Raw genomic sequence first — 24,117 nt, forward strand, 5'->3', positions numbered from 1 at the left:
TGTCTGTGACATACGTGTGCATCTGCTACAGTTATGTTTGTCTGTGACATACGTGTGCATCTGCTACTGTTGTGTTTGTCTGTGACATACGTGTGTATCGGGCACAGTTGTGTTTGGCTGTGATATACGTGTGTATCTGCTACAGTTATGTTTGTCTGTGACATACGTGTGCATCAGCTACAGTTGTGTTTGTCTGTGACATATGTGTGCATCTGCTACAGTTGTGTTTGGCTGTGACATACGTGTGTCTGGTCCAGATGTGTTTGTCTGTGACATACATGTGTATCTGGTACAGTTGTATTGTGTCTGTCTGTGACCTACGTGTGTATCTGGTCCAGTTGTGTATGGCTGTGACATACGTGTGTATCTGCTACAGTTGTGTTTGGCTGTGACATACATGTGTATCTGGTACAGTTGTATTGTGTCTGTCTGTGACATACATATGTATCTGGTCCAGATGTGTTTGTCTGTGACATACGTGTGCATCTGCTACAGTTGTGTTTGGCTGTGACATACGTGTGTATCTGGTCCAGATGTGCTTTGTCAGTTACATACGTGTGTATCTGGTCCAGATGTGCTTGTCTGTGACATACGTGTGTATCTGGTCCAGATGTGCTTGTCTGTGACATACGTGTGTATCTGCTACAGTTGTGTTTGTCTGTGACATACGTGTGTATCTGGTCCAGATGTGTTTGGCTGTGACATACGTGTGTATCTGCTACAGTTGTTTTGTGTTTGGCTGTGACATACGTGTGTATCTGCTACAATTGTACTGTGTCTGTCTGTGACCTACATGTGTATCTGCTACAGTTGTGTCTGTCTGTGACCTACGTGTGTATCTGGTCCAGTTGTGTATGGCTGTGACATACGTGTGTATCTGCTACAGTTATGTTTGTCTGTGATATACGTGTGCATCAGCTACAGTTGTGTTTGTCTGAGACATACATGTGTATCGGGCACAGTTGTGTTTGGCTGTGATATACGTGTGTATCTGGTCCAGATGTGTTTGTCTGTGACATACTTTTGTATCTGGTACAGTTGTGCTTGTCTGTCACATACGTGTGCATCTGCTACAGTTGTGTTTGTCTGTGACATACGTGTGTATCTGGTCCAGATGTTTTTGTCTGTGACAAATGTGTGTATCTGGTTCAGATGTGTTTGTCTGTGACATACGTGTGCATCTGCTACAGTTATGTTTGTCCGTGACGTACGTGTGCATCTGCTACAGTTGTGTATGGCTGTGACATACGTGTGTATCTGCTACAGTTGTGTTTGGCTGTGATATATGTGTGTATCTGCTACAGTTGTGTTTGTCTGTGACATACGTGTGTATCTGATCCAGATGTGTTTCTCTGTGACATACTTGTGTATCTGGTCCAGTTGTGTTTGTCTGTGACATATGTGTGCATCTGCTACAGTTGTGTTTGGCTGTGACATATGTGTGTGTCTGGTCCAGATGTGTTTGTCTGTGACATACGTGTGCATCTGCTACTGTTGTGTTTGTCTGTGACATACGTGTGTATCGGGCACAGTTGTGTTTGTCTGTGACATATGTGTGCATCTGCTACAGTTGTGTTTGGCTGTGACATACGTGTGTCTGGTCCAGATCTGTTTGTCTGTGACATACATGTGTATCTGGTACAGTTGTATTGTGTCTGTCTGTGACCTACGTGTGTATCTGGTCCAGTTGTGTATGGCTGTGACATACGTGTGTATCTGCTACAGTTGTGTTTGGCTGTGACATACATGTGTATCTGGTACAGTTGTATTGTGTCTGTCTGTGACATACATATGTATCTGGTCCAGATGTGTTTGTCTGTGACATACGTGTGCATCTGCTACAGTTGTGTTTGGCTGTGACATACGTGTGTATCTGGTCCAGATGTGCTTTGTCAGTTACATACGTGTGTATCTGGTCCAGATATGCTTGTCTGTGACATACGTGTGTATCTGGTCCAGATGTGCTTGTCTGTGACATACGTGTGTATCTGCTACAGTTGTGTTTGTCTGTGACATACGTGTGTATCTGGTCCAGATGTGTTTGGCTGTGACATACGTGTGTATGTGCTACAGTTGTTTTGTGTTTGGCTGTGACATACGTGTGTATCTGCTACAATTGTACTGTGTCTGTCTGTGACCTACATGTGTATCTGCTACAGTTGTGTCTGTCTGTGACCTACGTGTGTATCTGGTCCAGTTGTGTATGGCTGTGACATACGTGTGTATCTGCTACAGTTGTGTTTGGCTGTGACATACATGTGTATCTGGTACAGTTGTATTGTGTCTGTCTGTGACATACATATGTATCTGGTCCAGATGTGTTTGTCTGTGACATACGTGTGCATCTGCTACAGTTGTGTTTGGCTGTGACATACGTGTGTATCTGGTCCAGATGTGCTTTGTCAGTTACATACGTGTGTATCTGGTCCAGATGTGCTTGTCTGTGACATACGTGTGTATCTGGTCCAGATGTGCTTGTCTGTGACAAATGTGTGTATCTGGTCCAGATGTGTTTGTCTGTGACATACGTGTGTATCAGGTCCAGATGTGTTTCTCTGTGACATACGTGTGTATCTGGTCCAGATATGTTTGTCTGTGACATACGTGTGTATCTGGTGCAGATGTGTTTGTCTGTGACAAACGTGTGTATCTGGTCCAGATGTGTTTGTCTGTGACATACGTGTGTATCAGGTCCAGATGTGTTTGTCTGTGACATACGTGTGTATCTGGTCCAGATGTGTTTGTCTGTGACATACGTGTGCATCTGGTGCAGATGTGTTTGTCTGTGATACACGTGTGTATCTGTCAGAGAAAATTGGACCTGCATCATTCCTCGAAGCTTAAATTCTTCATAACTTCTATCCAACAGGTACCAGATGTGCTGTGTCTGTAGGTGAGAGGTTCCTCACACTCTGGCACTCTCCTGACAAGTCAGTCCAGAGAGGACAACCCTGACAGAACTGCTGTGTGTTCTAGTGTTCTCGTGTTCTGGGCTGTGAGGCTACCTGACGGCACCGAGGTGGGGCTGAAGGGGGCGTACATCTCAGCAGCAGTGTGCTGCTGCTGCTGCTGGCGGCTGTTCCTGCTTGGGTCCAGTGTGTTGGCAGGCGATGGAGGCATCTGTGAGGAACACACACACACACACACACACACACACACACACACACACACACACACACACACACACACACACACACACAGTCACAGATGTCAACACTGTCAAAGTCACCTAAAAGTCATCACATTCATCTTCAATCTGCACGATATTCAGATATTATTGCAGTTTTGGGGGGCGGGGGTACTCACCGAGGGAGGCGTGGACATGTCACCAAAAAGATCAAAGTGGTTGATATTCTGCAAATCAAACCAAGGAAGAGACAGCAGAAGGCAGAGTGATACATCGTGACAATGAGAACTGCACAGTCATGACATCTTGAATTCATCTCCGCTGAGGCGACAGTGACGTGGCTGGGTGGGTGTGGAGGTGGGGGCGAGAAATCTATTCACAAAGGCAGCTGTGCTGCGGATGGGAAGACACAACCATCCCCTCCCTCCTTTATCAGAAAATGGATCTTAAATGAATCTTTCATGGCGCGCGATAATTGAGTGGGTAAAAGGAGATGCAGGCCTCTAAAACAGAGTCTGATTAGATGTTCTTGTTTCTGCCAATCAGGAGCGTCCGGAGAGGCTGCGTTATCATGCTGACTCTACTCTGTGAGCACACACACACACACACACACACACAGTCACACACACACACACACACACAGTCACACACACACACACAGTCACACGCACACCCACGCAGTCACACCCACAGTCATAAACACACACGCACGCATACTCACACACAGTCACACACACACATGCACGCATACTCACACACACAGTCACACGCACACTCACACACAGTCACATACACACACACGCACGCATACTCACACACAGTCACACACACAGTCACATACACACACGCACGCATACTCACACACAGTCACACACACACACGCACGCATACTCACACACAGTCACACACACACACACGCATACTCACACACACAGTCACAGTCACACACACATCCACACAAAAGAGTGTTTATTTCATCAAATGAATGAAGGAAGATGCTCCTGGACCTGCAGGACCAAGGGAATGAAATCACCTTCCCCTACAGCGAGCGTCCCCCTGCTCTCGTCCCTTGTACCCCTGCCCTCGTCCCCCTGCTCTCGTCCCCCTGCCCTCATCCCCCTGCTCTCATCCCACTGCCCTGGTCCCCCTGCCCTCGTGCCCCTGCTCTCGTCCCCCTGCCCCCCTGCCCCCCTGCCCCCCTGCCCCCCTGCCTTGGTCCCCCTGCTCTCGTCCCCCTGCCCTGGTCCCCCTGCTCTCATTCCCCTGCCCTGGTCCCCCTGCTCTCGTCTCCCTGCCCTGGTCCCCCTGCCCTGGTCCCCCTGCCGTCGTCCCCCTGCTCTCGTCTCCCTGCCCTCGTCCCCCTGCTCTCGTCTCCCTGCCCTCAGCTCGCACTGCTTAAAGGAGAGGGAGCAGGGCATCAGCCGGACCGTGGGATGGCTCGGTTGCATGAGATGTGTCTGGGGCCATGCACAAGCAGACAATGAATCACCATAAAACACCAACACACAGGATTTGCATGCTAAAATAAATGGATGCATGTATTAAAATAAAGTAAGAAAGAAAGAAGAGGGGAGAAATCACAGCAATCAGTGTTGCTGCTCACGGGACCCTCGTGTCCTCCGTGCGACCACTGAGGGGTGCAGAATGAGTCTGAATTTGGAAAGGGTTGTTCACAGGGGTCTGTCCCTGCAGGCACGGACACACATCAGGGAGCTCGAGGCTCTCAGAAAGCTCCAACTGAATGAACAGACAAGCAGTAACACTTAGAGGTGTGGAGGCGCCGCTGCCGCTACGCACACGCGCTGCTCCATGTTTGACGAGCTGCAGCGAAGGTCTGACTTCAAACCTTGCGGGTGAATATTTAGCAGAGATCAGCTTAATTCCATGTGTTTTCTTGATGGTGGCGAACTACTAGGATGGAATGAAATGTAAAATAAACCTCAGTTTTCATGAAAGGGAGGAAATAAAACTACACAGTTTGTTCTGATTTAACCAGTTCAGTCTAGAGCGAGTGCTGCTATTCATATAGGAACATGTGGCCTTGATCGTATGTCACCATGACTACGCTGCATGCAGCTCAACCCAACACCCTCCCACCTACCTACAAACCTCTCGTGCTCACCCTCTGAGGAAGATGTCCCCGCTGTGTTTGTTTATCCAGACCATGCTCGGAACCGATCCTGTCTGGACCATCTGGTCGCACAATGTGCATCAGTCTACAAAGCCCCCCATCTAACGTTCTGTGTCATTACGGACACGTCAGACTCTGGTTGTCTCTCCCAGCAGGCTCGGGACCAGAGGACGTGGATGCACACGCCTGTCTGACTTTGACTAAAACCACTGAGGACAAATGAAGGGAAATGTTATAAATGGACACAGCTTCCTACACCAGGATCTCACAGAGAGGTTTGCAAGTAAAGGAGTAAAGAATAAAAATAAAATAAAGACACCTACAGTCATGAAATGGCGTTTTGGGACATCATAGATCCCTTCCTTCTGCTGACTGGTTGGGACCTGCATTGGGGTTGGAGGTCGATTCAAGTGTAAGTAACAGAGCAGCCTGCGTCGTTCACAACAGAAGCAAGAGAGAAGCTGGCACTCCACTTTTGCTTGGTCCATTTTTAGATCTATTTTTCTTTCATTATGTAAATTCTACAGTTGTGCTGTTGAATTAATTCCACTTAAATCAATATTGATTTGGCGGAGGATGCGGTGTGCTAATTCTGTGCCTGTGAGGAAAGCCTATTGTTATTCTGCCACAGTACATCTCAACTCTTTCATCTAACAATAAGGAAAGCCTCAGCCGTCTTTCTCCCACCGTTATCTGGACTATCTGTTGCTTTTAACCTCGCCGCCGCCGCCTCTCACTGCTCCCTCGACTGGTTGACTTTTGGATATGTTTTCCCCAAGTCTATTGATCTTGTTTCACTCAGAGATCAAATGGCATGGCGAGTGATTAATCTCCCCCTCTGCATCTTTCATCTTCAGAGGAAACGCAAGATACAGAGAGGCAAAAAATAAGAGAGAGAGGGGGGGGGGGGATTAAATCATAAGACAGGTCTCTGGTGTCCTAGCTGGTCCTTCAGTGGTCTCAAACAGAAGGGTCAAAGGGCTGGAAATCTAAAAGCAGCTGATTAGACCAGTGACCTGAGTCTGCAGCTGAGGCCTTTTAGAGTGAAATCTAAAACATCAACTCAACCCTTTCAGTGTAACAGAGCTCTAAGCTGCCTTCCGCTCCTTCATCTCTTCTTCTAAAACAGTGACTACAGCATAATGCTAGTGCTACCATCATCTACCACAGGGCACAGAGAGAGAAAAGAAAAAGGGGGGCGATGCTTGTCTTTGTACCTGATAAACGCTCTCCTCTGACTGGGGGCCACGGAGGGGTTCGTGTCCAGCCTCAAACACTATGTACTACAGAACAGAAGTAGTGGGCAGGCGTGGAGGTGCAGAGAGTAATGAGATGGAGGGACAGATAGAGGGGTGGCATGTCAAATACAGAGACACAGCGAGGGAGTGAAATAAATGAGAGGGAGAGTGACATGGTGTCAAGAGGGGCGTGAGATGAGATCAGGAAGGGTGTAAAAGGAGTGTGTGTGTGAGTGTGTGCGTGTGTGAGTGTGTGCGTGTGTGTGTGTGTGAGTATGGAGGGGTGAAGAGAGAAAGAAAAGGAGTGAGGTGGGAAGAGGAAAGAGCACAAGTAGAATTGGTCAGGCAGTAGTTCAAGTCCAACTCTAGACCCAAGAAACTCGACCCAGAGGTCAGAACATTTGCTCAACATCCACAGGCCTCATGGTTAAATATGTCCTTTATGGCAGGAATAAATGTATGTAGTCTATGGATCTCAAACTGAGGGAACAGTTCCACATTTTTGGGCAACATGAATATTTAATTTCATGTTGAGAATTAGATAAGAGGACCGCTCTCAGTCTCACTTAGCTTAGCTTATTTTAGCTTAGCTTAGCTTAGCACAGAGCAAAGACTGGAGACAAGGGAAAATGGCTGCTTGAAACAGCACCTGTCGTGATCAGAGGTTTTCGACATCTTAAGAATAAAAACTTGCCTGCTGTATCTGTGCCAAGAAATAGTTTAACGTGTTTCCTGTCTTTGCTCTGAAGGCAAGCTAAGCTAAGCTAACTGGCTACAAATCATGCATTGGGGCGGATGTGAAGCAAGGTTGATATAATACAGGACAAATTATAATTTGTAGTCAAAACAAATAAAATGTAATGTGTCTATTAGCATGGTAGGACTACAGCTTACTTAAACAGGGACAATGCAAAAAAGAATGAATACTATCACACAAGGAGAGATGTCATATTAACAAACTGCTTTTTTCTAACTTTAGACTAAGAATTGAGTACAGAAGCTCAGTAAGTCAGTGAAAATGCAGCATCACAAACCAAACGTCTGGGTACTAGCAGGTACTTTGGTTAGCTCTGGACAGAGCAAGGGATGGTTAGCTCAGCGGCTAAGCTAAGCAAGGCTGCTGGTTGTTGCTCCACATTTGCTGTCAAGAGGGTCTCTCATGTAACTCTCTGCATGACAGCCAGCACATGTACTATTCCTTAAAGACTTCTGGCTGCAGTCTGAAGTTTTGTCAACCAACATCAACACAACTGAAAGCTGCAAATGGAATGACTTTATGCAAACACACTTTAAGAGCAAAGAACAGAGGTGATCTGGGAGGTGGCTGGACGGAGTAAGAGTTAGTGTTGTCTGTATTCAGTGTGAGCAAACACAGAAAAACATGTTGAGCCAAATAAATGCACAGGGCATAGAGGGGGCGGGGGGGGGGGGGTTAACATCCAGTCAGGGGGCATGTCTTTGGAAGAAATCAGAACATTGACACGGATCAACGGAAAAAATATGGTTGTACAACACTGCACTGGCAGATGGAGGTTGAATGGTTGAACAAAACTGTCCACTAGGATGGTCTACTGTGTTTACTGGGATGGTGCAGTTTCATGACTCATTAATCCAAGCAGATCGGTGACTGGAGAGGATTTTTAACTTAAGCATTGATTCTTTTCTGATTCCCAGACATAAGGAAAGAGCAGCAGTGCCGCAGTGATGCGTCCTGCCTAGTGGGTCTGCAGACCGACCTGGTAGACTGGGTCGTCCACTTCGTCCTCCAGGATGGTCTGTGGGGGGGCGGGACACAAGGCAGATGACATTTTATTGTTATCGGTAAAAAGCCAAGTCGCAGTTTTGTTAAGAGGAACACGGACGGAAATACCATGGAGGTCCATACTGACAGGAACGTGTTACATCACATTCAAGTTTCCTTTCACGTGTATCTGATTCCAGCCAAACAACTTCACATTCACAGCATATTTGGACCTTCGCATATGAACCAGTGTGCAGACAAACACAGCCTGCAGTGCAACTCCAAGTTCTGCTGTGTGAACGAATCCCTGGCTGAGTTATTGTGTGTGATCTCACGTCAGAATGCAAAACCAAACTGAGAAACATGCGCGGAGAGTCCTACCTGGTAGACTGCCTGCTCACAGTGTTTGTCCTTCTGGGCCTTCTTCTCCATCTCCTCCCGCTGTTTAATGTCGTAGATGAGAGTGAAGAGGTCGCGCAGGTCAATGATGAGAGGCTCCGCCTGGATGAGAGATGTTTGAAGGGAAGGAGGAGGATATGAGAAAAGCGGATTAATAAAGTAGGGCACCAAAGGGACAAGAGAGCGAAAGAAGGATGAAACACAGGAGCAAAGATCATGAAGAGGAAGAGGAAGATCTTTAGATGTCTGAGGAGAACACGAGCAATTCAAAAGACGTGGGAGAAGAAGAGTAGGATGGGAAACGGGATGAAAGAGATATCTCCGAATTCACCGCTAAATAATCGAGAAGGAAGTCCAGTCCAGGCAAGAGGGAAAAAGTGCTTTTGCGATTTTGGCCCAAGTGTCTCTTTGAATAGGGTTTATCCACCTGAAGAGCACATCCATAAGAGTATGCAAATATCCATCCACCATCCCCCCATCCATTCATCCATCACTCCATGTTCTCCCTCTTGTCCTGTTCAGGGTGGTGGGGGTGGAGCCTATCCCAGCAGCCTTCCCCCTGGACAGGTCACCAGTCCATGGCAGGGCCAACACATAGAGACAGACAACCATTGGCTCTCCCAGCCACGCCTACGGTCAATTTAGAGTCTGGATTAACCTGGTCCCTCTTGATGTCTTTGGACTGTGGAGGAAGCTGGAGTACCAGAGAGAACCCAGCAGGAACAGGGAGAACATGGAGACTCACACACAGAAAGACCCCGTGCTGCAGCCGGGGCTCCACCCACAACCTTCTTGCTGGGGGGCCACAGTGAAGACCACTGCTCCACCGTGTCGCTGAGTATGCAAATATAAGATCTGAAACACTGAGAATTCAGTTTTGAACACAGCGTCCAAGAAGAATTCACTGGAACTGTCAGAAGAGTAAATCCTTCATCCAATCCTAATGTTGATTCCATTAATGTTTAATTGCATTCAATACATTTAATTCAATGCATGTTTTATGTATTAAAAGATGTGCTTTAATGTGTGTTGAATATGTCATGAATTCCACAATACATTCAGAAGGTCAGAGGTCGTCCTGGGCGCACGTGGTTCGACTGTCTTGGCTCAGCCAGTGAAGTTGAGCTGAGGGGAGGAGCTTTCTGTCTCTGCTGGCTACTCTGGCAAATATTTGTGACAGAGCAACAAGTCCCTTCACTGCAAAAACCAAAGGATTTGCAAGAATATTTCTGATTGAAGCAAAAGGAACCCGATCTGATTAGTTTTCATGTGACAGAAATACTTCAGGGGTCGAATCTCAGCGAGATGGAGACAATTTAATCTTTCATCGTGGACGCGTGGGTACAACTGTAAACGTACAGTGAGATACGACTGACGTTTTCCAACTTAAAACAACAACTTAACATTGTTAATGAATATTAAATTAGACAGACAATGTTTATTTCATTTTTAGGTCCAGCAGTGACTTCAAGTAAAGTGAATAAATAAATCCCTTCCAACATGCTTTACATTTCTATTCTTGGAAAAGTTCTTGAGTGGGAAGATTCATAAGAGCTCCCTCAAGGACTTTCCTCCCAAGGTTTCAGACGAGCAGGAGAGCACTCACCGACTGGGCCGTCTTGATGGCCACAAACCTGTGATGGCCCTCCTTCCCACAGACGTAGCCGAAGGCCCGGTGGTCCCTGGTGTCCTTGGCAATGTAGCTGATCTCGTGGACTGAGTGGTGATGCATGAGCACCTAGACAGCGCAGGTAGAGCGCAGAAACAGATCAGACTTCCACGAAAGGAGTCAGGAACCATGTTTTATTTGAAAGTGGGTCTCTTCATAATGCTTTATAATAACTGCTGAGCTGTTGGCTGCCAGGAAAAAGTGGGTCAAAGACTGTGGTGCACCAGCCAAACACAACCGACTACACGAAGGAAGTCCCTGATGGAGGAGAGACTCACATGGTGCTACGGAGACGACGCAATATCGTGCACACAGTTCCATCACTCTAGTGCATGTGAGTGTTTACATCTGCCGACTGACGGACAGCTCAGACAAAAACACTCCCACAATATGAACAGTGAAAGTGATTCCACTGTCATGCAGGCACACCCACCTGCCAGCCCGCTATTAGCAGAGATAAGCTTTGGCGCCGGGGAGGAGCTTTCGTCTGAATATTAGCTGATATTAGACACATGCAGCGGGGAGCATAGCCAGCGACGCCTCAGATTAATGTAAAATACACAACTAATATGACTTGTCATGTCAGCTTTACATAAAGTATTAGCATGTAAAGGCTTGCCGACGCTGCCTGCTCTGCAGTCGCCGCCATTCCCGCCATCATAACTGGAGAGGGATATTAAGTGTGGAGTGTTATTTACTGCCAGTAATCAGCAAATAAAATGAAGAGCATTAGGGGGCATGATTTCCTCACAACAAATGAGCCTGTCAGCGCTGGTGAGCTGAGTTGGTGGTGGAAGCTTAATGTTCTTTTTCATTACAGATGGAAGACACGCCACAGCACCATCAGTCATAGTGAAAACACACATCATCAAAGATGGCCGTGGTTTTGGGTTTGTTTTTTGTTTTTTTGGAAAGACGGTTGGTGGCTGTATGAGAGTCAGCAGCCACGGAACAAATTCTGTTGCATAATTATCAGTTTAGCACTAACGACAGCTGAGGTGGAGCCGCAGTGTAATTAGTATTAGCAGCAATGATCATTAAGGGGTGGAACTGAGAGCTAATTATCAGCTAGCGCTGATGAGCAGAGCGGGCCTATCTAGGCTGCACGGCGCTCCAGGACGGGGAGACGGGCCCCTCGATCATCCTGTAATGGAACAGCAGGCCTCTGAGCCCGCCAGGGGGATGGAAGCCAGGATGGAGGTAGAAACAGCCCGTCTCCTCACATCACCATGACATTGCTCATTGCGCTCTCATTAGCAGGCAGACAGGGCCGGAGTGATCTTAAATATGTCCCTTAGCACAGCCGGGCTGAAGCCAGTCTACTCATGGCCGCTCATCAGACAGGAGACATGCAGTTTCATGTTGCCAGTCTTCAGTGCTGGGTCACTGCTAACTGGACTTGTTTGTGTTTTTCAGTTCTGAAGAGTTCTGTGACCCGGATGACTGAGAAGAGTCTCCGACTCGCTGCTCCTACGAAGCACTCTGATGTGAGAAAGTTCCCATTAGGAAAGGAGCGTTTGCGCCATGACAACAAACAGGCAACATGGTCGCCCTCACAAAAGCTGGTTTTACTGTCAGAATACAAGAACAGTTGCAGCTAGCTGGAAGGCTAACAGGACATTAGCTACACGAATATCAGTACATAATGAAGACACATTTACAGAAGGAAACAGTGAAGTTCACCTCCTGCTCTGAGAGCGGCCTGAATTCACAATCAAGAGGCTTCTTTCTCTGCCAGGTTGAGAGACCTCAGTCAAGGCTGCGTCTCAGATCTCTCAACAACGTTCCCAGTGGGATCTTCCCAGTTCCTCAGGCTCTCAGGCTGTGTTCCCACACAATCTACACATGCCATGTGAATGATTTTGTGTCGTGATCGTACCAGAGGACTGAAGCTGACGCGTCTACAGCTGGTCTGATCTGAGCCCTCGCTCCGTCTCTCACATCGGTCTCAGTCAGCTCTTCTTAAATGTTTCTCTTCTAACCCTTCGTGATTCTGTCAAACCCGTGAAGACGCTTGTGTTCAGCGTGGTCACGACGCGTCCCCGACCACCTCCACAGGTGTTCTGGTCAATCAGATCACAGTTGCTCCTCAATGCATCTGGGCACATTCCCACCTGCCCATGTGCTGGAGCGCTTCCTGATTCTAACACCAGGTGTAAGCCGGGTCTGTAGGTTTAGCTAAATTAAGCGTTTTTTTCCCCCAGCATAACCTTCTACCCGTGCAGTGATTGCAGCTCTATGCCAACCTTTCCAGCCAGGATCACAAGATGGCTGCCTTGGCAGTCATGGTGAAGTGAGCCGTGCAAGCATCTGCCCGCTGGATGTCCTGTACTGTAGGTTCACAGTGCAGCAGCTGGCGGAGGCCTCGTGGTGCAGATCTGCCCCAGGCCCGCTCGCTGACATGACACTCACCCCTGATCTTTCGCAGTAAATCTTGATCCCACCAAAGGAGACGGTCAAGAAGACTCTCTGCTTGTGTTCTCCTTTGGAACGTGCTGAGGAAGCCATTCCCTGCAGGAGATGAAAAAAAACGACAAGGAGAGATGAAAGGATATAAGCTCAGCTTGAAAGACAGTGTGCCTTCTTCTCTTCCAACTCAGGTGAGTGGGAGATGGGGTGGGGGATAGGGTGACAGGACTTACATAAGATGTGATGGGACAGAATGTTCTTTCATGTGCCTTTTCTTAAAGCTTCACTCTCGCAGGAATTCACATCATCACCTTGTGCAGCGAGTTGTATTATAATTGCCGTCTTTTCTTCCCTGAGCGTTGTCCCCCATTCCATTTTCTTGAAGTGGGTCTACTGCACTTCAACGTGACATACACGAGTGCTAGCTAACAACAATAAGGTGAGATTTGCTGACAAAATGGATTGCGCTGCTGACCGAAGAGCTGCTCCAGCAGCTCCACATAACGCTGACTGAACAACCCATCCAGCCTTTGAAGTGTGTCTTCCCATGGAGCTCAGCAGCTCCTTTAATATTCTCAACTCTAATAAAGAGACAATTAACATTTCTACCATGTTCCATTTGAGGCAACCTGTGTGCTTGACATGTCTTTCATAGAACAAAGCCAACCGAAAAAGAGAGGGAAGAAAGAAAAGAGGAGAGAGGGAGAAGAAAGACCTGTCTGTGGTTCGACAAAACTGCAGTACTTGTTACTCTGACAAGCAGTCGACCTCTTTTGTGTGCAGTTTTGCTTTTAAAGCTCAGTTAATGTTAAAACCCGAGTCCATTATGAGTAGCATTAACTACCCCCTACGAAGAGTGATACCTCAGCCCCAAAATGTTGTTCACCTCTCAAATACTCACTTATAGTCGTCAGCTCATAAAGATGTTTTGTCCCTCCTTTATCACTTCTTAGTGACCCCAGAATGCAGAGAGCACCAGCTACAAGTATTTAGCTTGAAGCTAACGGAGACTCATGGCCAACAATAGCCGAACTGTCAGAAAATGACTGATGCGGGAGGGAAGACGCATCTTAGTGAGCTGAAGACTCCTATTACTGAGTACTTGAAAGGCAACAATCACTTTTTGCCTGAAGTATCACTATCAGAGAAATATCTGGCCATGTGTACATGGAGCAGTACTGGGAGGAAGAGAAGAAGTGAGAATGAAGCAGGCAGGAAGGAGAGTGGATGGTTGGTGTCAATCAGCCATTCTTCTTCTCCATTTGGCAGTTTCGAGCTCACGGCAGTGAGAGGCAGCTCAATAGAGCCCCGTCCCCTCCTTTATCGCTGTCCAGATAATAGCAGGTCTGCATTGACTGTAAGTGGCTGCTGGCTGGTGCCTCCAGGAGTCATGGGAGGGCAACACTGAAATGTCAGATCCAGGCAGTGAAAAACTTGTTTTATTGGCCCTATCAGTGGGAATGGACGTGGGCAATGAGAAGCTTTGCTGCTGGTGATAGTGCTCCTCCTCCCGGGGCTTCCCACACATTTGAGCTCCAGCAGCGTCTGGGAGAAGGTTCTCGAACAGAAAGGCGGAGATGTTCTCCAGCGCAGGAGCATTTATCACGGCGCCTCCTCCTGCAAAGATTCTCATGTACTACTTTTTGTAAGCAAAGGGAGTGATGAGTGTCCTTGTACTTGGAATCCAGTAAACCCAGCTGCCATTTTCAGGATGTTGAGGAGGAGAGGAAGTCAACTGTGTGTGTGTGTGTGTGTGTGTGTGTGTGTGTGTGTGTGTGTGTGTGTGTGTGTGTGTGTGTGTGTGATCGAGGTCATTTACCAGGAGCTTTTCATTCTCGTTATCTTAAAAGGCCCTTTCCTCGGAGTACACTTACTATGCAGTATTTAGCCTGCTGGGTGGTGCTTCTACATCAGGGGGAAACAGTTCTCAGCTCTACTGGATTTGTGGACGTTTACATTGGAGACAAACCTGTTGTCTGATGTTCCTCCATCTTAAAGGCTTTTCCTGTTCCAGTTCCACCTGGACCACAAAGACCTGGGGTTCTTTGTCAGTCTTGGGCTCAGTTCCAGACTTTTCAGGTTGGAGTCTTGAGTTTTCTATGGTTGTTGTTTGTCTAATGTTTGACTGAACCCAGTTTTAGTTTTTTCCTGCTTCATGTTCACTTCGCCTCCCTCTTGTGTCTTTGTTCACTTCACATCCTGCTTCTCTCTGTCTTAGGCTGGTCATGGGAGCACTGGGATTACTGGTGCCCTGACAGGCGCATCACTGATCAGTGTTTGGGATTCCTACATTCGCTTTGGCGTCCAGCACCACGGTGCCGTTTCCAGCTCAAAGGGACCAGTGATGGCTGCGACTGGCAGTATCGACGCCGGGTTCCACCTCACCTGTGTCCAACTTGGTGCCTGGTCACAAACTATCTCACTTTACAGCTCAGCGGCGTGTTGGAAGTATGTTTCTGGAGACATTTACAGTAGGAAGTACGAGGTAATGCAGGAATGGAGTCTTGACTCAAGTGTGAGTCACTTCTCATGTATATAGCTGATATTAATCATTTCTTAGAAATATATAAGAAATATGATATAATGATATAAAGTGGAAGTATAAATGAAAATATGCACAGTAATGTCAGAAATACTTGGTACAACATGTTTTTATGTCACTTGATTGTTTTTGTCTAGAACTGTCTTCCATGGGAACATGGTTTGTGATCTTCTGGGACCCAGGAAGAGGAGCTGATGTTCTGCGTCAGCACATCCTGATGCTTCGTCTTCTCTAACATTTCGCCAGCAACTTGCAGCTTCAGCCTGACATCAGTGACACGTGTGGCGTGTGAGAATGGGAAGCTTGACAAGCCACGCAGGGCTCTTAGCGGCGGCTTGTTGCAGAATGCTCCGTAATAAGCTGAGGATCACTTGACCCTTTCATCTCCCGCTCAGATTGTTTTCCCCACTTTGTCACTTAGGGCAGAATCCACCCTCATTTATTCAGTTCTCAGCGAGATTCTGAAGGAGCAGAGCAGGAAATATCTGGGTCACATTATCACAGTTTTCATGTGTGCTGCAAGTGAACCATCATGGACTTTGTTATTCAAACTAGCTGGTTGTGAGTGACACGGGAAGACATATAAATTGGTGGTGGGGGGGGGTTACTGTTGCTGCAGTGAAAATTCTTTAAGTGTCACAGAAGAAGCCAAGTTTGCCTCCAAGGTCAGAGAAGAATAAACGCAGAGATCTGTGATTAGCACAGCTGCCGATCAGAGGAACGCAGGAGGGAAACGAGCGCACAGCAGCACCGCAGTCGCCAGGCTGGACGCGTCGGCGCTCCGTCTGCTCACTTCCCAACTCAGCTGCAGTGACGTGCATGCCGAAGACGGCAGGTCCCATGACTCACCCAACCAGCCAACCAGACACGAGCAGGCATGTCTGTCCCACATCTGTCTGAGATGACACACACACACACACACCTTCAGCTTCATCATGGAGTCCTGGCACAGCTTGTCCCCGCGTGCTGCCATCACCTCATCAATCCCAATCAGCTTGGCCTTGTAGCGCACACCATCTCCACGGAAACGCTTAATAAGCCCCGCCTCTGTGCGGTCCTGACCTGAGGTGGGAGATAGAGAAGAGTGATGGAAATGAGGAGGAGGAGGAGAAAACAAAAGAGAGGATTCACCCTGAATAATAAAGGTGTGAGCGGCCTCGGAATGCGACCCTTCGCTCGTGACCGTTGGCAGAGGTTTCTCTGCCTCCGCTGAGTTTCCTCTGGAACTTCAAACTATGGTGGCAGAAACTGAGAGAATCTGAGCTTGTAAATGTTGTGTTTACTGAAGTCAATACTGAAATAAATAGGAGGAGAAGATGGTGTGGAAATGAGTTTCAGGAAATGCATCAGGAGAAAAGTAATTCTACAAGCAGACGAAGCCCACTTGTAGGGAAGCAGCCATCAGGCTGCAGCGGTAACGACACAGACACAAATCAGCCCCAGGGAGGAGCATCGGTGGGGGGAGTCGAGCCATAGTTGGGGCTCAGTTAGATCATTGAGTTGATCCACTCTCTTGTTCTAGTGTACCTGAATGGAGAAGAGCTGATTGTACTTATTGATTCCTACCAGCCGGCGACGGTCAAACTTTCCTCATGCAAGGTAACCAGCAGCCTCAAGCTGAGTTAGGGTTGTAATGATGGCCCTGAATATCTGTGTCTTACAGGTGTGAGGCAACAGTGCTGCTTGTATTGACTTTGAATTGACACCACTGGTCACTCTCCGTTAGCTGTGGAGGCTTTGACCTGATGGCTTTATGAGGCCTGACCTCTCCCAGCGGTGGTTGGACCCTCAGCTGTAGAGAAATGTGTTAATTGGAAGTTTCCTGCGACTTTGGTCGCTGGAGCCTTTTATGTGCTGAAGTTTGGACTTCATCGTTAGTATTCCTCGTCAACAGAGGTCAGCATCTCTCGCAATACTGCCGCCGCTGCTGCTCTAATTTTACTCTGTATGTGAATTTCAAGCATCTTTTAGGGATAAAGGTGGATGTTAAGCCATCGAGTCTGTGGCTGTTTTACTTAGATGGTGCGGCTGACTGTGGAAAGTGACCCTCAACGTGATTCAACCAAGACTCAAACACAAGTGCTCCTCGCTGGCGCAACATCAGACTGGCCACACTCCTGCTCAGCAGAGATTGCTAGCATGCTGTAGCCACTCCCAGCTTCCCAGGCCTTCATCGGCTCACGTCCATGCTGGAAACAGCCCAGGAAGGGTTGCCAAGGTAGTGCATGTCACCAAATCAGCCTGGAATCTAGCACGACAGCAGGATGTGCTCGAGTGGTGGTTACCCATAGCAGCTGTGGTGCACTAACACTGGAGTGAGTGGAGCAAGGAGCAATCATCTCAGTCAGCCGGTCAGTGGATGAGAGGTTCATCCCAAAGGTTCTGAGACAGAACCAAAGGAGCCTTTTGGATGGGAGCTGAAACATTTTCAGGTGAACTGAAGCGGTCCGGTTGACCACACAATACCAGAAGAAACAGGACCTTCACCTGCACTGCTGGAGCAACAACCACAACCGAAGTACGTCTGTGGGACAACAAAAGTAGGACTTCAATCAGACTAACCTGTCAATGTGTATATGAAAAATTCATTATCAGTTGGACAACGTCCATGTCTCTAACATCACGTGAATGTAATGAATAGAACAAGTAGAGGTGTGTGTGTGTGAGATCTCCTCCAGCCACATATTCTAGATATTTAAGAAAAGAAAATGCAGAATTAATCATAAATTGGTGGCAGACTGAGAGAATAATGACCTTGAAGTTTGACCTGCAGCTGGTTGTGCTACGTGAGTCAGAGCACTCGTCTGTGGGTGTCCTGGGGGTAAACTGTCAGGGCAGGGGGTTCTTCCCCCATGTTGCACCCACAGTTCCCATGGGTGCTGTGGTTGATGACACACCAGCTTAAATGGCTGCTATTGAGAGGAATCATCTTGGTCCAGCGCTCACCCACAATCCACCAGCCCCCCTAAATGGGTCATGGATGTCAGGTGGTGGCAGTAGGGTGGTTTGGGATAGGGAAGTGTCTGCAAGTGTGTTTCTAGGTGGCCTTGTGCTTTTTTGGCCCGCTGTCGTCTCTTCCCTTCTCTCCGCCAACCCACTGCTGATTATTCTGTCCGTCAAGCGCTGCAGCCGCCCTGACAGCACCTTGACACTGACACCTTCCTCATTTGTCTGCAGACACACAGTTTTGACTGTGGTTGCAAAGCTACAATGTGCAAGTCCTCCCCTCTTTACCTGTGCAAGGGCTGGAAGCTGCAACCCCTCATATTTACACAAAGAGATAGCGGCAGCATTTCAAATCAAGGTCACCAGCACCTTGGAGAATTTAACAGTTTTCAGGCCTCACTCGATTCTAGGTCACGAGCTCCAGCGGCACACCAGTTGACGGCACATTAAAGTAGCTGGCTGAGCTGTGCGCGAGACGAGGACAAGGTTTAACATCCCTAACAGAGGCTGTCAGGCTTCGTTCAAAGACCATATCACACCAAAATGAGCTTATTCCACCCAGAAATACACAGAGTTGCCATCCGCGTTAATGGAATTTCCCCCTTCATCCCTCAATTTAAAAAATCAAACAGAAAATTTAGATTTTTTCTTAAAAGAGGAACTTAAGTGCCTTGCGCAAATGAAAAAGTCTCGCTTCTAAAGCAAGCACTTGTCTTGGCTATGCACACCCTCTCACTAATTCATGAGGGCACAATTCTCCATGGGTGGGGGTGGGGGGGGGGCTTGACGATGCTCAAGTCATTAAAGTCTCTAAGCAAGTGAATGTCAGAATCTGGGTCTAATTCAGACTTGTTTCCCTGCCAAAGGCTCATGACTGGTGTATATAGCCCCTACCTCAACCTGGTGTGCGCGTGGCAACCATGCAGAGTCGTGAACGTTCTCAGGTTGTTGTCAGGGTAGTTAAATAGACCTGTAGACACATGAGTGCACCATCGCTGCTGCTTGAACCCTGCAGGAAAGATGCGGGGGGAGAGGGCACTTCTGCAAGAATTAATGCTGCACCTGATTTAAATCCCTTCATACAGAGGCTGCAGTCTATTCATACAGCATTACGCATTCCATCCCGGTTTAACTGACTCACACTCTTTAATGTAATGTAAAATGCATGCTGCTCCAGTTGCATTTTAAACACGATCGGTCCAATTCAGCGCAGCTCTCTCAGATGAGCTTTAACCAGATGTTCTGTGCCATTTGTTTCCTTACATACAGCGTGCCATTTCCCTAATAACCCTTCAGGAGAGATTTAGAGGTTTATGCACAGAACACCCCCCCCCCCCAAAAAAAAAAGTAGGCCTTGCATACCCAATGAGAGTCTTGACACAGTGGCATAACTCGTATGCTACGTGCTCTGGGTTCAGATCAAGACAAGCGAGTGTGCTGTATTTGAAGACTAAAGAGCTGCGAGGCATGCTGTTTCATGTTGTTGCACACTGTAAGAAAGGAGAAATGAAGTGTGTGTGTGTGTGTGTGTGTGTGTGTGTGTGTGTGTGTGTGTGTGTGTGTGTGTGTGTGAGGGGGCATCTACTCCTCTGGATTTCTGGATTTACAATTACACAAAGTTGAATGGTCCTCACAGTATTCTGGCCTGTGAGCGTGATGCTCATAATTTGTGTGACAGACGGTTGCCTAGAGAATCGTCTACTGTGAGTCTAAGTGTAGCCGAACGCACCGGCCATCTGTGGTCCTGCTGGTCTGAGGTCCATGTCTTTTACCGAGCCGACGCCAAAATCAGAGAATGTGACGTATCGACTTTATTATGGTACCAGTAGGTGCTTGTGGATTTGAGGGTATAAACGTGTGTATGGGACACAGCGGCGCACTGCAGAGCTGAGCCTGGTCAAACCTCCGCCTGCGCTCAACCTACATTTAGGGTGTACTGCTAATAAGAGAATAAAACTACAAAAGAACCTGCCAAGTTCCAACCTCTGAAAGTGTAACTGTTAGCCAGTTAGCTAACCCAGCAGCCTCAGCAGTGTCTCCTCTCCTGTCTCACTACATGGCTCCTCCCCCTCCACATGGCTCCTCCTCCCTGACAGACTGGGACAGTTCCAGATGAAGACTGTCAAACCTTCATGCTCCTCAGTTCAGTGACCAGCCACTAAAGGAAGGTTTCCATCCAAATGCATTGTTCATTTTTACCACATTTACATCCTCAGTGTTTGTTCATTGACACAAACAGTAGGTGGCGCCCTAATTCTCCCGTCTGTAATTTTGACAGTTTCATTCAAATTTTGAATGTTTTGTCTTTGAAGTTTTATTACACACAAATCAAAAATACAACTAAAAAAGAGCTGGATATCAACACACCTTCAGCCAGCCTGAGCGCACAGCAGGAGTTTATTTCTAAATGTCTTGTCGTTCTTCCTAATCTTTGCCGCTGCCTTCATTTAACCACAACTACCAAAATCCAAAATGCCATAAAATAGTCTCATATCAAGAACTGGACATCAAAGTCTTTCAAAGCGTCTGCTGAGGCCCAGGCCCTACACGGGCACCACGGAGAGAACAATTACTGTTAGCCATGCTTCATACTGTTCCCGGGCTTGTCTCTGATCACAGCGTAGCCTCCCCCTCTTTGCCACTCTAGAATGGGGACAGTGGAGGGACAGATGGCAGCAGATGGAGAGTCAGAAGTGCCCCTGCAGATATCAGGACTTGGCAACAGGAAACTTTTTGTTGGGGATGCAGGCACTGAGGAAAGTTAACCTTTGAACCATTCAGAATATGTAGCCATGTCTGCCTGTCTCAGTCCGTCAAAGGTCCTGTCTGCCGGCCGGCCGTCCCCTTAGCTATAATTAGAGCTGTGGCAAAGCCCATCCAACTTTTCACTGACGTGCCAAATACATTATTAACAGCTATATTCTGCGATGCTGCACATACATAAAAGCATGAAAGCTCTAGGTTTGTCTCATCAACGCTGCCAGCTGACAACTTTAAGCAGCAGTAAAGAGAATGGATGTCTGAGGAAGGCAAATCTGTCCCTGCCATCTGCCTCCCCCGTGTGCACAAAATAACTTGCGTAAGCCTCAGCAAACACACGGATACACATTTGCAAACACTAACAGCGGCGCTTGTTACCTCGCCCAACCCACACGGATGTCAAAGGCCCCACGTTGGCGTTAATCACTGGATTGAGGTCTTGGTTCAGCAGTGGTTGGTTAACAGTAGCAGAGTTAATGGGAGGTACTGAACGCGTCATCAGGGAAGCGCATCATGCTGACTCACCGCACACGCGCATGCCGGTGTGCTGACTGGTGATTGGCTACAGTCAGCTACATTTTCCACTCCATGCTTTGTGAAGCAGCGCCATCAGACAGTTTGCTGTGACAGTTTGCCAGGTTATTGATCAAATGAGGCAACTTGAGAACTGAATGAGTACGTGGGCTCCCTCGGTGTCAGCTGAGTGGATGACACGCGCACGCCCTACATACCGCCGAGATGAATGCGGCCACGAGGCCTGGACCACCTCCCACTGAGCTCTGACTGGACCACTCGCCCAGTATTCAGAGGCTTGGATCCGCTTGGATCCCCCCTGCTGCATGCTAATGCTAAGGCTGGGCCTGTGGAGGGCCCAAGCCTGCCCTGTCCTCCCCTCTACCTCACTGATATAAATCATTTATTGTGCACAGATTACAGAGGAAGAGAAACAGTTGCTATGGAGATGGAGTAAAATCACTGTAAAGCATTTCTGTCGAAGGGTAGAGGGGCACTTACAGCCTCGCGCTACCATGGCAGTCAGGTTGGTTCTCTGAGGGAAGTGAATGACAACATGACATCTGTAAAACCAACGCACAAGGTGACGTGGTCAGGGCTGTGTGTGTCCTGTGACCGCGAGTGATATTTTCAGTCTGAAATGCAGTCTTTGAAAGGATTATTGAGTAAAAAGTACGCACGGTACTTCATATGAATACCTTTCTTGAGGACAATTTTGATGATCATATTTGAAACCATCTCCCGATGCCTCGCAGACCCACATCCTTGTTTAATGTTTTACCTTTGTATGAACTGCGGTTTTTAACGTGAAAACTGTTCCCCAGTGTTAATGGGGAGTTCTTCTGCAGGGTCCACGCTCCCTCAGGGCTTCCTGCAGTCGCACGGACCCTGTAGTGTGAATACTGCAACTTTTTCCTCTTTTTCAGGAGGTGAATTAAAACACTGATGGATGAGTGAGCTAACCAGGCTGAGCAAGAGGAGGCCAACCTCTGCTAAAAGGGAGCGTGTGTCTTCTTTACATGTTACTGTCTTCATCTTGTGAGTGTTTATCCAGACGTGAACCTGTGCTATGCTGGGCTTGTCAACCCTCGCTGTTTGCACACCTGGCTGCTAGCCGCCACCAAGGCTCAGGAGGCTGTTCATGGTTATGTAATCCTGCAAATTACAGACATACCACAATATGTTATCCTCCATTTCTATACGTCAAACGCTTACATGGTCGAGAGATTAAATCAATTGTTGTCCCATTTTGTGTCGTTTAGCCGCTTCAATTAGCAGCACATCGCTGAGAATGGAACAGGACCGTAGTTCATGTCAGGAGCTTCACCTGCGATGTGTCAAACATGATGGATGGATGATGGATGGATGGATAGATGATGGATGGATGGATGGATAGATGAAGGATGGATGGATGGATAGATGATGGATGGATGAAGGATGGATGATGATGGATGGATGGATGGCTAGATGATGGATGGATGGATGGCTAGATGATGGATGGCTAGATGATGGATGGATGATGGATGGATGGATGGATAGATGAAGGATGGATGGATAGATGATGGATGGATGAAGGATGGATGATGATGGCTAGATGATGGATGGATGGATGGCTAGATGATGGATGGATGGATGGCTAGATGATGGATGGATGATGGATGGATGCATTCAGGCGTCATTCCACTCTGCAGTGACAGGTGTTGGCCTGTGCTCTGCTGTCTGAGCTGCATTGATAGATCATAATTAAATCGTAGCCTTCAGCTTGACCTGAAGATCTGCATGAACCACTTCATAGATCGCTCATGCGAGCCACAGGCTCCATCCACGCTCCTTCAGAAATCAGCGTCCACCATTTACATTTTCTTCCAAAACTTCGCAAAAAACAGGGGTCAGTGGTTCCATGACAGAACTTTCTAGAGTACGATCAGCCTGAATCCCATGGACATGTACCTTTCATTACAGTTATGTGGTCAAAAAGAGGGGGGCCGGCGTGGCTCAGAGGGAGCGTAGCCGTCTAGCAACTGAGGGGTCGCTGGTTCCCCTGCTTCTCACCCAGTGCCTGCTGGGATAGGCTCCACCCCCCGCTCTCAACAGATAAGCGTTATAGAAAATTGATGGATGGTTAAAAGAAAAAAATCTAAATAACAGTTACAAGCATTGGAGGTGACTTTGTGACGTGGACGGCCCTGCTGCTTCCTCCAGCTGAATTATTGTCTCTGGCACTGCAGACATGACAGTGTTGCAAATGTAACTGAGGACAAACACAGCAACACTGTCACCCAGCACGCTTAAACCTCCCCAGTCAGCTGACGTGCGAGCGTTCCTGCTCCAGCGCTCCACTACAAAGGCACCATCGGTTCTGCTTCAATAATATTCAGGGAGAACGACTCCAGCTTTTTATCAGCCCTGTTAAAAATGAAGATTTTCACAAATCTTTACATCATGCAAACAGAGAACAGAGAAAGCAGGGGAATATTTTCATTTCCATCAGGTCTAGACTGAACTCCTAATATGATTCAGCCCACAGAGACTCCGTATGAGCAAACACCAGTGGCAAGAAACACAGAGAGAGAAGTACCTCCTCCTCTGGATCACGTCATGGTAGCTCCCCAGCAGTACACAGCAAATACAGACCACCATTC

General features: G+C 47.7%; 1 protein-coding gene across 4 annotated transcripts in view; it reads right to left on the bottom strand.

Moving 5' to 3' along the window:
- The window catches only part of dab1b (DAB adaptor protein 1b), a 52,223-nt gene that overhangs the window by 7,104 nt on the left and 21,002 nt on the right, over positions 1–24,117 (bottom strand). For 3 of the 4 annotated variants that reach the window (XM_086203044.1, XM_086203043.1, XM_086203046.1), the window contains 9 exons: positions 16,179–16,318; positions 12,718–12,816; positions 10,243–10,374; positions 8,619–8,738; positions 8,233–8,271; positions 6,476–6,541; positions 5,582–5,641; positions 3,307–3,354; positions 3,006–3,120 (listed from right to left, as the gene is read on the bottom strand). In XM_086203044.1, coding sequence (XP_086059170.1) covers positions 3,006–3,120; positions 3,307–3,354; positions 5,582–5,641; positions 6,476–6,541; positions 8,233–8,271; positions 8,619–8,738; positions 10,243–10,374; positions 12,718–12,816; positions 16,179–16,318 — 819 coding nt within the window. The remainder of the gene's footprint in view (positions 1–3,005; positions 3,121–3,306; positions 3,355–5,581; positions 5,642–6,475; positions 6,542–8,232; positions 8,272–8,618; positions 8,739–10,242; positions 10,375–12,717; positions 12,817–16,178; positions 16,319–24,117) is intronic. The other variant, XM_086203045.1, reaches the window with a different exon arrangement.

This window comes from Aulostomus chinensis, chromosome 5 (assembly GCF_037954235.1).
Source record: "Aulostomus chinensis isolate RoL2024-O1b breed Wild chromosome 5, RoL_Achi_v1.0, whole genome shotgun sequence".
Classification (NCBI taxonomy): domain Eukaryota; kingdom Metazoa; phylum Chordata; class Actinopteri; order Syngnathiformes; family Aulostomidae; genus Aulostomus; species Aulostomus chinensis.